At 41.1% G+C, this 14,421-nt stretch overlaps 2 protein-coding genes across 2 annotated transcripts in view; both read right to left on the bottom strand.

Annotated features, from left to right (window-relative positions):
• Nucleotides 1-14,421, bottom strand: part of LOC100695157 (nuclear receptor ROR-alpha) — a 186,109-nt gene that overhangs the window by 152,399 nt on the left and 19,289 nt on the right. The gene's annotated exons all lie outside the window — the stretch shown is intronic.
• LOC112846004 (zinc finger protein with KRAB and SCAN domains 3) lies at nucleotides 2,856-10,132 on the bottom strand. Its single transcript, XM_025905215.1, has 4 exons — nucleotides 7,775-10,132; nucleotides 6,969-7,324; nucleotides 5,459-5,516; nucleotides 2,856-5,368 (listed from the first exon to the last, which is right to left on the bottom strand). The coding sequence occupies exons 1-4, from the start codon at nucleotides 7,969-7,971 to the stop codon at nucleotides 5,365-5,367; spliced, it is 615 nt and encodes a 204-aa protein (XP_025761000.1). The 5' UTR covers nucleotides 7,972-10,132; the 3' UTR covers nucleotides 2,856-5,364.

Raw genomic sequence — 14,421 nt, 5'->3', positions numbered from 1 at the left:
CTTCATACTGTAGTATTTGATCCCCACGAACAGTTTGACCAGCTGTGGTTGAAAACCCCTCCATGGGCAAATATCTCCACAAACACACATAACAGTAAATTAATCGTAAGTCTGCTGCTATGAACACTGTGTGGCGTAAGTCAGTTAAAAAGGTGGTTTGCTTCTTGTCAGAATGTATCGTTATGGTGATGCTGCACACCCAGCCTGCTCCAGGGCAAGTAAGGTATGTACCAAATAACTGCCCGCTACCCAGTCAGTCACAAATCATCACTTCCTTTAGTTTTCCATGACAAGCATCAATGACAATTATAGATTCTGAGTAAAGGTACTTTCATTTTCGCCTGCCTGATACAAGCAACTTTAAAATGCTTTTGCAGACCTTTATGTGTTCACAAAATTCCATAACAGCCACTATAAAAGGTTTATATACACGAATGTTCAATAAGGATTTATCCGCTCTCAGGTGAATTGCCTGGGCCCTTTCAATTTAGTCAGGCAGCGAATCCTGACCCAAGCAATGACAACACAGAACTTCTAGAGACGTCATGACTTTGATGCTTTGGAGTAAAATCCGTGTTCTAAAAATAGATCAAACTGCTACAGGCTCCAAATTAGTTTAAGTCTGCTATCAGCAAGACAAAAATGAAATCATCCCAATTTTGACATTTTAATTAATTCAATTCATTAACCAGTAAAACTTACTCTAATGAAAACATAGAGGCAGAAACACACAGAGTCCTGTTAGACCCTCTGGGATTAGCCGGCGGTGTGACGTGTTTCTGATCTGTCAGCTGTCAGTCGCCCATCACTCAGACAGAGCAGGCTCATTATTTTATCATTACAGGCTGACAGTATCTGAGGCAGTGAGCGATGGTCATGAAGCTTCTCCTCAGCAGGTTAATTATCTCTGACATCCTCTCAGTAACCACATTGAATTAAGGTAATGAAAACTAAAACCTTCAAATCGAGTCCTCCCGACCTCATCGCAACATCGCTATAAAGTGACATTTTAATTCAAAATTGTGTTTTTCACCCGCCCTGCCTGACAGCAATGTCTTCTTCTATTTTTGTTCTTAAATGCTGGCTGGGAAAGTATGATCCCCACATTAGCACCACCAGCTTCAGCACTGGTAATATCAAGGGTTATGTATATTAGGACAATAGACAATATTGTCTATTAATAAATGTATCCATTTTTCAGGGATTTAAAGACTACTTGAAAATGTGAAATTCAGGACCTGAACTGAAAAACAAGACATCCACATTTACTAAGTAATACCTCCGTGATGTCAAGGCCAAAGGAAGCAAAGAGTAATTTTTGTCTTTCTAAGAAGAATACTAAGAATAGCTATTGTTAGAGGCTGCTGATGTTAACGTCACATACAAGTTTGTCCTTACAACCTGAAGTAATAACCAGCACAGGCTGTATTTTGTACACTCATCTTCACTAATAAGGAGAGAGAACAGCTTTCAGATTGCAGATGTGTATTTTGCGAGCCTGGGTCTGCAAATTATTTTACAAATTCATGCATTCATTTTCACCCACACATGAAGCTTCGGACATCCCCTGCAGCAGCACTGTTATTGAATAAGAGCTGCAGCTCTCACACTTTGACCTCAGAACCTCTCCTTTCAGATGCGGTGACTCACTGACCGGTCAAACAGTTACATACATGTATTCTCGTTAATAATAGTCTGTGACAATCTCACAGTGGAAGCATTCGTCTCCAAACTGAAAGGAAGTGCAATTTACAGAGACAGCGGCACACCTCCCATAACTTCATTAACATTTGAACTAAGTTTCCTGATGTGATATTGGGATCCTAACTCTAGTAAGTTAAAAGCCAAACAGTGAGAATTTGAATAACAATACAGAATCATTTCAGTTCTAATTATAGAGAAATATTATCAGACTTTAACCAAACCAAAAACATTGTACTGCTCACATGTTTATGAAACCAAAAAAGAGTAATAACCTTATAGAGCATGCTGGAAAAAGTGAGGGACTCACTGAACCACTGTTTAGCATCAGTAACTGTTTCCTGTAGTTACTTATAAGCTTTGGACATTTTTACTTGCAAATGCACATCAAATGTAAAACTCTGCAAAGGCACAAGTGCTGTTAAGTCCTGCTGCTTCCCCATCATGCATTGTAGATCCATGGATTCATGGAAGCTTCTACTTCAGGTTCGTCCTGTATTTTACAGCATGCAAGAGAAGAACAAAATATTTCAAATGTAAAACAACAACAACACAGAGAGAGTACTCAGAGAAACTGGACTCGCCTGATGTTAATTTAAATGCCTTCAGGATCATTTTAGAGGTTTGTACTACAGGTTTTTAAGTAAATTAAAGTCTTGATAATGGTTTAATTCACGGCTGGATCATTAGTGTTTGAGAACTAATACCATGGTTTTATTTTTCTAGTTATATTAAAATGCCTAACATATAGTACATATACTGAAAGTTACAAAGCCTTCAGATAATTTAAATGTAGTTGTAAAAGTGAAAAAGACTGAGCCAGAGATTTCACTTCACAACGATGTGAAATTAGTGACAGTGAAACACAAAAGCCTAAAATGAGCGCTAACAGAAGAGTTTGGTGGAGCTTGTGGTGCTGATGTGACTGATGCAGGGCGCCTCTGGGCGTGGTGAAGCAGGAGTTTACATATTACACATACAGTTTCACATGAATAAATTGGTGTGCTTGGAGTGCAAGCACTGTGTTAAATACTTTTAACTCAAGAAGTACATTTATTTCAAGTGCAGTTTTGAGTTATTTGAGTCTTTGCAATTTTTCCAACTTTCCAAATTTCACTTTCTTCCAAAAGAAATGTACTTCTCTTTGACTCAGATATTTATTTGATAGCTATAACTACAGCAACCTGTAGTGTTGTTACCTTTTGACCACACAGACACATTTAATCTGCAGGAATGTAATGTCATTGATTTGCTGCTTAACTTTGATGACTTTCAGTCAATGAAGAATCTGATTGATAAGTGATATGAGGATGGAATTGGAAATCACTAGATTCTTCTTATATTCTGTTACTCCAACACTGATCACATTCCTGCATAAAATAAAAAAAACTAACATTTAAAAAAAATCGAATCAAACAAGTTAGTCTGTCTTAGAAAAGGTGGTCTGATATCTTTCTCTCCTTTAGTTCTTGTATCAATGAAATCCAGTTTAACTTTTCTCTGACAAATATGTCTGACAGTGTAAGGAAACATGTTCTGTGATTTCAGCTTCTCCACAACAGCCACATTTCCCTAAATAATGTCCCACAAATATACTGATATGGGCCATGCTAACTATGGGGCTGTGTGGGCAGGATGTTCATCATGGAGACCCAAAAGGTCAAAACTGCTTTACCCCACATTGGTGCCCCATTACAGTTTTCTGTGGACAGCCCACAGAGGGCCATCAGAAAACCACCAATGGAGCAAGCAAAGGATCATTTTCATATAGCTTTTTATACAACTTGTGAGGGACCAAGCAGCCAAAGCATAGAGGACACAGGCAAAAAAGTATCTTCAAAAAGGGTTTTCTTTATTTTAACCCTCAAAAAGTCCAAAATTAACAAAATTCAAAAACATACTTAGCAGGCCCATAAAAGAGGTCAACTAAATATAACGCTACGAAAAGTAATTTCCAGAAACTTAAACAAAACAAAGTGAGACACAACTTAACTCACAAACTGCAGACTTGCAGAGCAAGGTACCATCTTGTGATCCTTCCGTTCTTATCTTTCATCTTTTCCATCCACTGAAGTGCACTGTGATCTGTCTCCAGGGTGAATTCCCTTCCAAGAAGGTAGTACCTGAAGGAATCAAGGGCCCACTTGATGGCAAGGGCCTCCTTTTCCACTGTTGAATACCGAACCTCTCTTGGGAACAGCTTTCGGCTGATGTAAGCAACAGGGTGACGTTCTCCTTCCAAACCTTGAAGTAGCACTGCTCCCAGACCCCTATGAGATGGACTGTACAAAACTGGTTCACTACTCAGTGATTGACTGATGTCCTTGAAAGCTGCTATAGCCTCCTCTGTCCAGTTAATCTGATTAAGACACTTGATGCCTGTCAAGTCCATTAGTGGAGCTGCCCTGGTGGAGAATCGTGGTATGAACCGACGATAAAAACCTGCCATGCCCAAAAAGGATCTTAGTTGCTTCCTTGTCTGTGGGAGAGGACAAGACTCAATGGCTTGGATCTTACTGACCTGAGGCTTGATCACCCCATTCCCGATCACATGGCCCAGGTACTCAGTCTCAGCAGAGGCAAAAACACACTTTGAGGGGTTCACCATCAACCCAGCAGCGCCAAGACGGTCGAAGACAGCATGCAGATGTTCCAAGTGTTCCTCCCATGTGGTGCTGTAGATGACAATATCATCAAGATATGCAGATGCAAAATCTGAGAGACCACATAGTACCTGGTCCATTAATCTCTGAAAGGTTGCTGGAGCCCCATGCAGCCAGAATGGCATCACTGTAAATTGGAAGAGCCCCCAAGGTGTTCGAAAGGCAGTTAACTTCTTTGATCGCTCCGTGAGTGGCACCTGCCAATATCCCTTGCACAGGTCAAGTGTGGTCAAATACTTTGCCTTCCCCAGCCGTTCCAGCAAATCATCAATGTGTGGCGTGGCGTATGAGTCAAACAGTGATATTGAGTTTATGTACCTGAAGTCTATACAGAACCTCGTGCTTTCATCCTTCTTTGGCACCAGGACCACCGGATTACACCACTCACTCTTTGATGGCTCGATGATCCCCAAGGACAACATGAGGTCAATTTCCTTCTTCAGGGATGTCAGCAGACGTTCTGGAATCCTGTAGCTCAAACGCTTTACTGAGACACCCTCTTTAATGACAATGTCATGCTCAACAATATCTGTTCGGCCAGGATTCACTTTAAACACTTCAGGGTTGCATGCAGCTCTCACCTGAAGCCGTTTATCATCCGGCAGATGACTAAGGTCAAAGTCTGCTGCATCAGCAGAAGGTAAGTATTGCTCACCAACCTCTTCTTCCTCTGGCACACCCCTTATGAGCATCACTTCTGCTGTCTTTTCAGGGCGCTGCACCCATTCCTTCAAAAGATTTATGTGCAGAACCCTGCTGGAGCGTGGCTTTCCAGGGATGAACACCTATTAAGTAGTGGACCCCAATTTCTTCTGAACCTCAAAGGGCCCTTGCCACTTAGCCAATAGCTTGTTGTTGTCAGTAGGGAGGAGCACCAACACCTTTTGTCCAGGACTAACAGACCTCTGACGAGCTGCTCTGTCATTCCAAAACTTCTGCTTCTGCTGGATTTTGGTCATATTTAACTGAGTAAGCTCACTCATTTTCTGCAGTCGCTCCCTCATCTACAAAACATAGGAAACAATGTTAACAGAGTCCATCTTTTCCTTGCCTCCCTCCCAGATGTTTCTTAACAGGGCTAAAGGTCCTTGTACCTCATACCCATACAAAGGTTCAAACGGAGAGAAACCAGTGGAGGCTTGTGGTACTTCCCTGTAGGCAAAGAGAAGATAAGGAAGCCACTGATCCCAATCAACACCATTCTCATCTACCACCTTCCGGAGCATCTGCTTCAGAGTCTGATTGAACCGTTCTGTTAGCCCATCAGGCTGATGATGGTATGGGGTGGTCCTCAGGCTTCTAATGCCCAGCAGCTTGTACACCTGTTTTAGCAAGTTGGACATAAAGTTACTCCCCTGATCAGTCAGTATTTCCTGTGGGAACCCTACTCTTGAGAAGAGCTGTACAAGGCAGAAAGCAACTGATTTTGCCTTGATGGATTTCAGTGGGAAGACCTCTGGATATTTAGTTGCATAATCAGTGATTATAAGCATATAGCGATTCCCTGACTTACTCTTCTCAACGGGTCCAACAATATCCATTCCGAGGTGCTCAAATGGGGTACCAATAATAGGCAGTGGTTGGAGTGGAGCTTTGGAAGGGACTTTGGAGGATGTCATTTGGCACTGAGGACAGCTCTTGCAGAAGTAGGCTACATCTCTATGGAGGCCAGGCCAGAAAAAATGTTGTTTAATGCGAGCTGTGGTTTTGTGCTTACCCAGGTGGCCAGCCCAGGGAATAGTGTCCCAAATTAAGCACTGTTTCTCTAACTTCTTGGGAGACCACTAGCTTCAGAAGTGAGCCCACCTGATGGTAAAGTATGCCATTTTGCAAGACATAGTCACTTTTGTTAATGCCTACCTCCTCTACTTGGTCCTTATCTACCGCTCGCTGAAAACAGGAAGCTAAACTAGGATCATTTTTTTGCAACTCTATTATATTGCCAGGAATTTGAAATCCCGAAGGTAAGTCTGGATCAGTATGCATTTCTGGGTGTACTATAGTATGCTGGAACTCCTCCTGTCTCCTCTGTCTGCAACTTTTCCAAGGCTTCCCAGGTGCAGCTTCCCATTCCTCATTAAAAAAAAAAATGGCAAGGCACTGAAAACTTCTGAGGTTTCACTACATTTTTGAGCTTGGGCTCTAGTAACAGCCACATTGCATTGATGATTCTGGTCTGACTCCAACAAATCAAAAAGCACTGGAAAATCTCATCCCAGAATAGCTGAATAAGGCAGGTTATCAATCACCCCATCATTTAAAAGGTAAGTCTGTCCCTTCACCTTAATGTACATGTCAGCAAATGGGGATGGTATCACTAACATGGAGAATATTGGGGGGCACAAAATCTCTGTATCAGTGTACGAGACCTGCCAGAATCAAGTAAAGCTCTTAAAGTTGTTCCATTAGCTTCAATTTGTATCATTTTAACAGTCTGGTCACACTGGAGCCCACGTTCAGCATGTGGACGTGGCACGAAACACATTTGAACTATCTTAGCTGAAGTTTTTGGGCACATTGGCTTTGTGTGGCCCTCTAACCCACAGAGATAACAAAAGATCTTTTTTGAATTTTTTAATGGTCTGCCAGCAAACTGGTTCTCACCCGCAGGAGTTTTATCAGCTGACACTGGCCTTTGATGGTACATCTGGGCTGATTTGGGGCCTTCCTTTGGCATTTTATTTGAACTACAGGTCCAGGATTGTCCTTTCCTCCTGGCAGCTACAAACACTTCTGCCAGTTCAGCTGCCTTCGCTGCAGAAGACGGATTGTGCTCTCGAATCCAAACCTGTAGCTCAGGAGACAACATTCTCAAATATTGTTCAAGGATGATTATTTCACCAATTTCTTGGTTCGTTTTACCTTTTGGTTGAATTAATTTTCTGTACAGATCTTTAAGACGAGCATACAACTCCTTAGGGTTCTCATCAGGCCTCACTTCCAGTGAACGGAATCGCTGCCTGTAGGTCTCAGGGTTAACATCATACTTGGACAAAATTGCAGCTTTAACTTTGTCATAGCTGAGAGAGTCATCAATATCCATATGAATGTATGCCCCTCTTCCCTTGCCCATTAGCAGTGGTATTAATCGAAAAACCCAGTCTGTTTTTTTCCCAACGATATGCTAAGGCAATGCGTTCAAATGTAGTCAAAAAATGCTCAATATCATCACTATCAGTCAACTTTTCCAGTCTGGGTTCATGCAATGAAAACTGACCTGATAATAACTGACTGGATTCAGCTTGAGCTTGAGGAGAACTAGAAATGTGAGGTAGCTCCCTTGACTCTGGTGACTCTGTGATAGGTAATGGTAGCTCTGGTACTGGTGATGTCCGGGACTGCACCTCTAACTGTAAAAGCTGAAATTGATGTTGCAATGCTTTGAATTTTTGTTCTTGTCGTGCAGTTACCTCTTCTTGCCTTGCTTCCTGTCCTCCTGTTGACCCATATGAGCTTGCAATATTGACATCAGATCTGACAGAGATAGCTCCCTTTCCTCAACCTCAGTGCTCTCCACCATTTCAGAGACTCCAATTTCCTCCTCAGCATCAGCTTCCTTCTGAACAGTTACTCCTTTCTTCTTGTCCACCTTTCCTCCCCGATGCATTTTCCTTTTTTCTGGGGGTGAAAAAACCTCAAAGAAATAAAAAAAAACAAAACTGTGTCCTCAACTGGCAGATCCCACTGCTGCCACCACTTGTGAGGGTCCAAGCAGCCAAAGCATAGAGGACACAGGCAAAAAAGTATCTTCAAAAAGGGTTTTCTTTATTTTAACCCTCAAAACAGTCCAAAATTAACAAAATTCAAAAACATACTTAGCAGGCCCATAAAAGAGGTCAACTAAATATAACTCTAACTTAAACAAAACAAAATGAGACACAACTGACCTAATTACAAAGACACATGAGGGTAGCTTTTATAATGATTTGGCCAAACCATTTACACACAATAGGGGAGGAAACAAAACACACTAATATTAACTAAGCACAGAATAACCTAACTAAACCATAACACCCCTGCTCCTGGTGAGCCCATGGTTGGTCCTGCTGAGCAGGCATTTTGTTCCCAGAGTCCTCAGCCACGCCTTTTGCCCAGACAGGAAACAGCCACCGCCCAAACCCAGGTAACTCAAAGAGAGAGAAACATAATTAATATAACAAAACATTTTAGAAAACCATACAATGTTACTATGTGCGCGCCTCATAATACCAGTGTTAGGTTTAACCAAATGATTAATGAATTAGATTAATGAAGAAAACTGCAAAGCAAACTAATAAAGTAAAAAATGGACTGATTTACCCCTGTGTGGCTGATGCCATCACACAACTGTCAGCCCCTGTTTGCCATTAAAAAATGCTAATTTAAGGTATCTCTACATTGGCTTCACTTTTCAAACATGGAAGCAATATCAGTCTCATGCTTTTAACCCAGGATGAGGATGCCAATTTACAGCTTTGTTTTCTTGTTGCCACCAACCCATCACAGCTACCTCCGAGCCAATCAAATCCCTGAAAAAAGCTCCCAGAACACAACAGTCTTCAGAGACTTAAACCCCAATTCGTCTTCGTAGAAATAAGGGGGGAAAAAGGGCGGCTGGTCACATCTGTCACGATCCTGGGTCTTTTGACCCAGTGTTTTGAGTTTTAGTTTTTTTGATGTTTATAGTGTATGTTTAGGCTTATTAGGTTTCCTATGTTCATTTGCTTATTAGTTCCCCCTTGTGTTTTCAACCCCTGTGAAGTCTCCCTTGGCCTTCATGTGTTTCATGTCTGTGAGTCTTATGTTGTCAAGTTCATGTTGTCATGTCTGCGTCTCAACATGTTTCCTGTTTTATTTTGAAGGGGTCCTGTGTTCCTATGTTCAATGTTTTTAGTTTTACTCTCCTCGTGTGACGTTATGTTCATGTGTATCAGCTGTTTCCCCATGTGTTTCAATTTCCCTCATTATCCTCCTGTGTGTATTTAGTCCGTGTGTCTTCAGTCATTCCTTGTCAGGTCATCTGCTCATTCACATCACAACTTCAGGTATCCATGTCAGTTTACCATGTTTAAGGTTTTTTCATGTTTAGTTTTAGTTCACCCAGTTTAGGTTATTGTTTAGTTCCACCTATGCCCTTTCTTTGTACCTTGTTTCCTAGCCTCAATAAACAGCTTGTTTTTTGTTAAATCCATGTCACGCTCAGTTTTTGGTCTGCGTTTGAGTCCTCTCTTGCAAACACATACAGTCTGCCTCAGCCAGACTGTGACAACATCCCAAAACGGCTAATTAAATCTAGTTAGTGGTTGTCATTAGCTGCTGCCTGTGGAGTTTCATTCAGTTCCATAAAAACACTGAACGTCACATCCAGCATGAACAACAGATGTTGTGAATGTAACCTTCATGCATGGACAGACACACACAACCATGCCCTTCACATGGTGGTGGTGTAAAATTTCTATAAAACTCAACAAAGGTTAAACTAATGTAGAGCACGAGCAGAGCAGTTCTTTGCATGACTCAACCATAAACGATATTTTTTTAAAATGTAGCTATTGAGATGTCACAGATTGACTTGGAAAGTACTGTTATGAAGCTCTGAGATGTGTTTTCGTTACTGCCATAACAGAGCAAGGTGTGATTCTGACTTTGATCATTCTGCTTTCTTAAATAGGGATAACCAAAATTTACAAAATACACTTATTGTCTGGCTGAGGCTGTAAACTCATCAGGAAAATGTTTACAGAGGTCAGGGCTGACAGCAGTTTTCCTGTACGTTTCTATAGAACTGGGAGGCCTTTTGCAACCACAGCTATTCCCGACTGCTTGCCATTACAAAGAACGCAGGTGTGCTTGCTTCACTTTTAAGACTTGGACAATGTTCATCTTTTATACTGTCTACGGTCCCAACTATACACAGAGCAGGATTGTAAATAGAGAAGTGTGGCTGGTGAGTGTAATGTCTTCACTTTATTAAGTTAACCATAGATAGTAAACGAATGATTGTGTTATGATATGTGTCTGGTGTTTTTCCACTTGGGCTCTGTAGTTTCCTGTATCCGTCTATATGGGTGGAGCCCTGTTTCCTTATCTGCTTGTTCCACCTGTGATTCTGGCAATCAGCAGAGTGGCATTTAAGACCAGCTTAGCCCTTCACCCTCCACCAGTTCCTCAGCTACCTCACAGTGGTAACCAGGCCTTCATGTCTTTTTTGCCTTATACTTACCTTACTTATACTCTTTGTGCCTTTAGTTTCAAGACTCCGACTCGACTCTCCTGCAGTGCAGTCTCCTGGATGCTGGTCGCTGTTGTTAAGACCCACCGTGTCAGTCTGCAAGCCCACTCCTGGGAAACGCAACTACCTACTCTTCTCACCCGGGTCGTCCTGCCCATAATTCTCCTTTGGATCGTTGGAAATATAAGGTCACAACTCTCCGCCACGCACCCTGATATTCAGCAAGATGCTCACTCCGCCACCCTCCCAGAAACCTTCCTTCTCACACGTGCAAGTAAGCCTTCAATTATCAAACTCATGTCTTGACGCGTGCTCAATCATCTGGATGTTTTCAGTGGGAGAAACGTTTCGTCACTCATCCAAGTGACTCCTTCAGTCTCAGCTGACTGCAGGTTTCCCCAACCTTATAAACAGGACATTTGTACAATGACTGAAACTGTCACCACTGAAGGAACAATGGGCTGGGAGGTCAGTTCCTTGATCATTGCAAATTCTCATGACCATTGATCAATGACCATGAGTCCCATTCACAGAGAGTTGGGGAATGGCTGCAATCACAGCATTGTAAGATGGTGACTGTTGGGATTCAGAGATTCTTTTATTGCTGCCATATACTCTGCCTTATGATAAATGCATTAATAACATGTTTTATAGTATTATTTTATCAGTAATATTTCTTACAGGGTTCATAATGCATTGAATATGTTTGTCATTACATTGACCTTTCTATTTACAGGTTGAGTTCATTCTATACACAATGCATAACTGTACTTGTTTAGAGTTGATGTTCCATCCAAGAGGGTTTTAAGCTTCACTGGTGAGAGTGTCCAGGTGATACATGTTGAGGGAAGATGAGAACATAGCAGGTTAATTGCATGCATGCTTACAATACACATAAATCTAGTAGCAGGCCTGAGCGAAGGCCCAAGTGTCTTCTGCTTCTTATTTGAGACCTGCGCCAATTCAGTCTACTTAGTGATTGATGACGAGGGTCCATTATTAGCCCTTAGAGGCCCTGAAGCTTGAAGTTATTACCTTAAAAGGAAGGTGTTATCAAAAAGAGAAGTTATATGTCTGTTTATAGTTATTAGAGATGTACAAGATGTACCCTTGTCTGTAAACAATGACTGTACACAATGTATTTTTGACCTGTATTGACGTGTATGTGGGGGTGTGATCCTCTATGCTATAAAACCAGAACCCAGTGTATTTTTGTCAGAGCAAATAAGCCATATGCTGATGATTGTTCTCCGTTGTCAATAAACTCATCGTTCGATTGCACTTTTCTGGAGCCTCCGTCGTTTGTTGTCTGATCTGCAATTGATCGATCTCGCTTCATTTGGTGGAGGATGCGGGCAACTAAAGATCAGCAGAAAGAAGTACAGGTGTTTGTTGTCGGCAGAGGTCGAGGCCAGATCAGGTGATCGAACGGCAGACGTCACGGTGATGGCTTGACTATTGGGCCCACAAAAAGGTAAGGCACAAACCTCTTAAACAGAAATTGTGCTATAGTGGATTATAATTCTAAAACAGGTAGTCAAGTCGTCATCCGTTGATCTCTGTTTTGAGTTTTGTTTGAAACGAAAATCTTTGTTTGCAACGAAAAGTGAAACTTAAGAGTAGTGTTGCATTCACTGTCAGCTCGGAAAAAGCAGTACTGAGTTAAAAGTAACTAGAGACGTTGTGTTAAGGAAATGGAGAGAAAAGAGACTGAGTTGTGATTAAGGAATAAAGAGATTATAAGTGTCTAAAGTCACGGAATTGAAGAATTCCCTCCCTAGGAAAGACGTTTCCTAGGATTTTACTAGGGGGAGGGCCCCGCTGAGAGTTGTGGCCTCAGATATAGCCCTGGTGATCGCAGAGGATCATTGTGAGGGAGACACTTAATTAAGAGAAAGAGAATAAATACCGGACGAGAAGGTCCGAGGATTTGATACATGTTTTTAAGAGAATTCAAGTCAGCCGCGAGCCGATCAGTAAAACAAATGTGGCTGAAGGTTGGATCTGATATGAGGCGAACAGAAGACCAGTCTAAAAAGATTAAAAGGTAAGCACAAACCTGTTCAATAAGCAAATTTGTGCAATTTGGCTGAATTCTAAATTATCTGTTCGCTGCGTAGATGATCTTAACTATTGGCGCAGTAGTGGTAAAACTGAATTCTTGAGAATAAAGTAAAACGTCGAAGTAATGAATGAGTAACTTGAAGTAATGAGAAGCTTTGAAGTGAGGATAATGAAACTTTGAGAAACAGACAGTACTGAGTTAAAAGGTTATATGGTATTTCATGGTAAAAGAGACCAATGCATGTTTAAGAATAAAGAAGAATATAAGAGTTATTGGTCAGCTTATGGTTTAATAAGTGTGAATAGCTAATGATCAAGAGGATCATTTTGGGAGACGCTTATTTGTAAGTAAAAGGATTAAGTTCGGACGAGGAAGTCCGACAGAAAACACCTGGTGTTGTCAGGATGTTTAAGTGACACAGAAGTTCAGAAAATCGAGTCAGAAATGGTTTTGTGGCTCTTGGTAAACTGATTTTGAAGGAAAATCAGTGTTTATTGTGCTGAAGTAACAGATCTGGTGGTCTGAGGAAAAGAAATAAATCGGTGAATGGTTGATATACTTACATGAATTTTGGTGGATCCGCTGAGGTCCAGAAAATAATCAATGCGGACTGTGTTGGTTTGAGTGTTGGTAAATGATCCAGGAAGAATTGCCCTGGGTCTGTGTGTGTGTGTTGTTCAGTGACAACATGCACAGTTTAAATTGGGCGCTGTTCCTTCCTCTTTTTAGTTTCAAAACACAAAGGCTGTTGGATTAAGAATTACTGTGTGAAGAACGGCTTCACTTTTGAGTAGGGAAATAATATGCTTACTTTTGGGTTTATGAAGATCTTGTAACATTCCGGTTGAGATGCCGGGGTAAAAAGAGTGAGCTCAGACGAGGGAGTCCGAGAAAAAGACACCGTGAGTTGAGCAAGGTGTTTAACTGACTCAGGATTTCAGAGAATCGAGTCAGCTGTGATCTTGAGTTTTAAGGGTAAGTTGATTTTAAAGGAAAATCAATGTTTACCATGTTGAAGTAATTCTGATGATATTACTAGATGTGCTGCTGTGACACAAGTGAATAATAAGTTGTGTACATGTGGACACACAATTGTGTTGAGATGTATGGATCGGCTGCGGTCCATCTGATAAGTTAATACTGGGTAAACTGAGACAAGAAACTGTTTTCAAATCAGCACTGGCCCCAGTGAGGTACATGTGCTGAAGATTACTGGACCCGGCGAGGTCCATATGATGAAGTTCTTGGGCACGTAAATGACAGAAACAGTTTCTGAATTTTGAGGAGAATTCTGAAGCACTGAGGTTGAATTTTCTCTGTGCTTGGTGCGCTGTGTGGACTTATATCAGAGTTATAAGTCCAAAGGTTATGACCTGGAGGTCATTCATGGTGTTTAAAGAAGAACAGGAATTAGAAAAGGATATTTAATGTCATATTTTGTGTAAATTGAGGAAAACTCACCACATGTGTTCACCTTTTTTCATTTAAAGGGACACAGACATTAACACACACACACAGTTCTTGGGTGTGAGTTACTTCCTCTTTTAATTTTAAAACTGCAACACATGTGTGCATTGAACTAGAATTTCAGCAGTGGATGAGACAGGATTTAGATTAGGGCTAGTTAAAGATAAAGATGACTTTTATTAGTCCCATAGGTGGGAAATTTGTTTTGTTAAAGCAAAAGTGCAAAGTTATGCAGCAGAAATTAGAAAACACTGGAATGCAATAAGATAAAGTAGAATAGAATAATATATACAATAGAATAAAATAGAATACCA

This window comes from Oreochromis niloticus, linkage group LG1 (assembly GCF_001858045.2).
Source record: "Oreochromis niloticus isolate F11D_XX linkage group LG1, O_niloticus_UMD_NMBU, whole genome shotgun sequence".
In the NCBI taxonomy this organism is placed as follows: Eukaryota; Metazoa; Chordata; class Actinopteri; order Cichliformes; family Cichlidae; genus Oreochromis; species Oreochromis niloticus.
The sequence above is the reverse complement of the archived record's forward strand: the minus strand, read 5'-3'. Positions and strand labels throughout refer to the sequence as shown.

Bases quoted from the DNA above. Each gene is read 5' to 3' on its own strand.
- LOC112846004 (XM_025905215.1), bottom strand. From the start codon at position 7,971: ATGCATCGGGGAGGAAAGGTGGACAAGAAGAAAGGAGTAACTGTTCAG. The intron at 7,325-7,774 runs GTAACTGCACGA...TGAGACCTACAG, and splicing joins AGGAAGCAAGGCAAGAAGAG to GCAGCGATTCCGTTCACTGG. The intron at 5,517-6,968 runs GTGAGAACCAGT...CTTTGCCTACAG, and splicing joins AGCTGATAAAACTCCTGCGG to GGAAGTACCACAAGCCTCCA.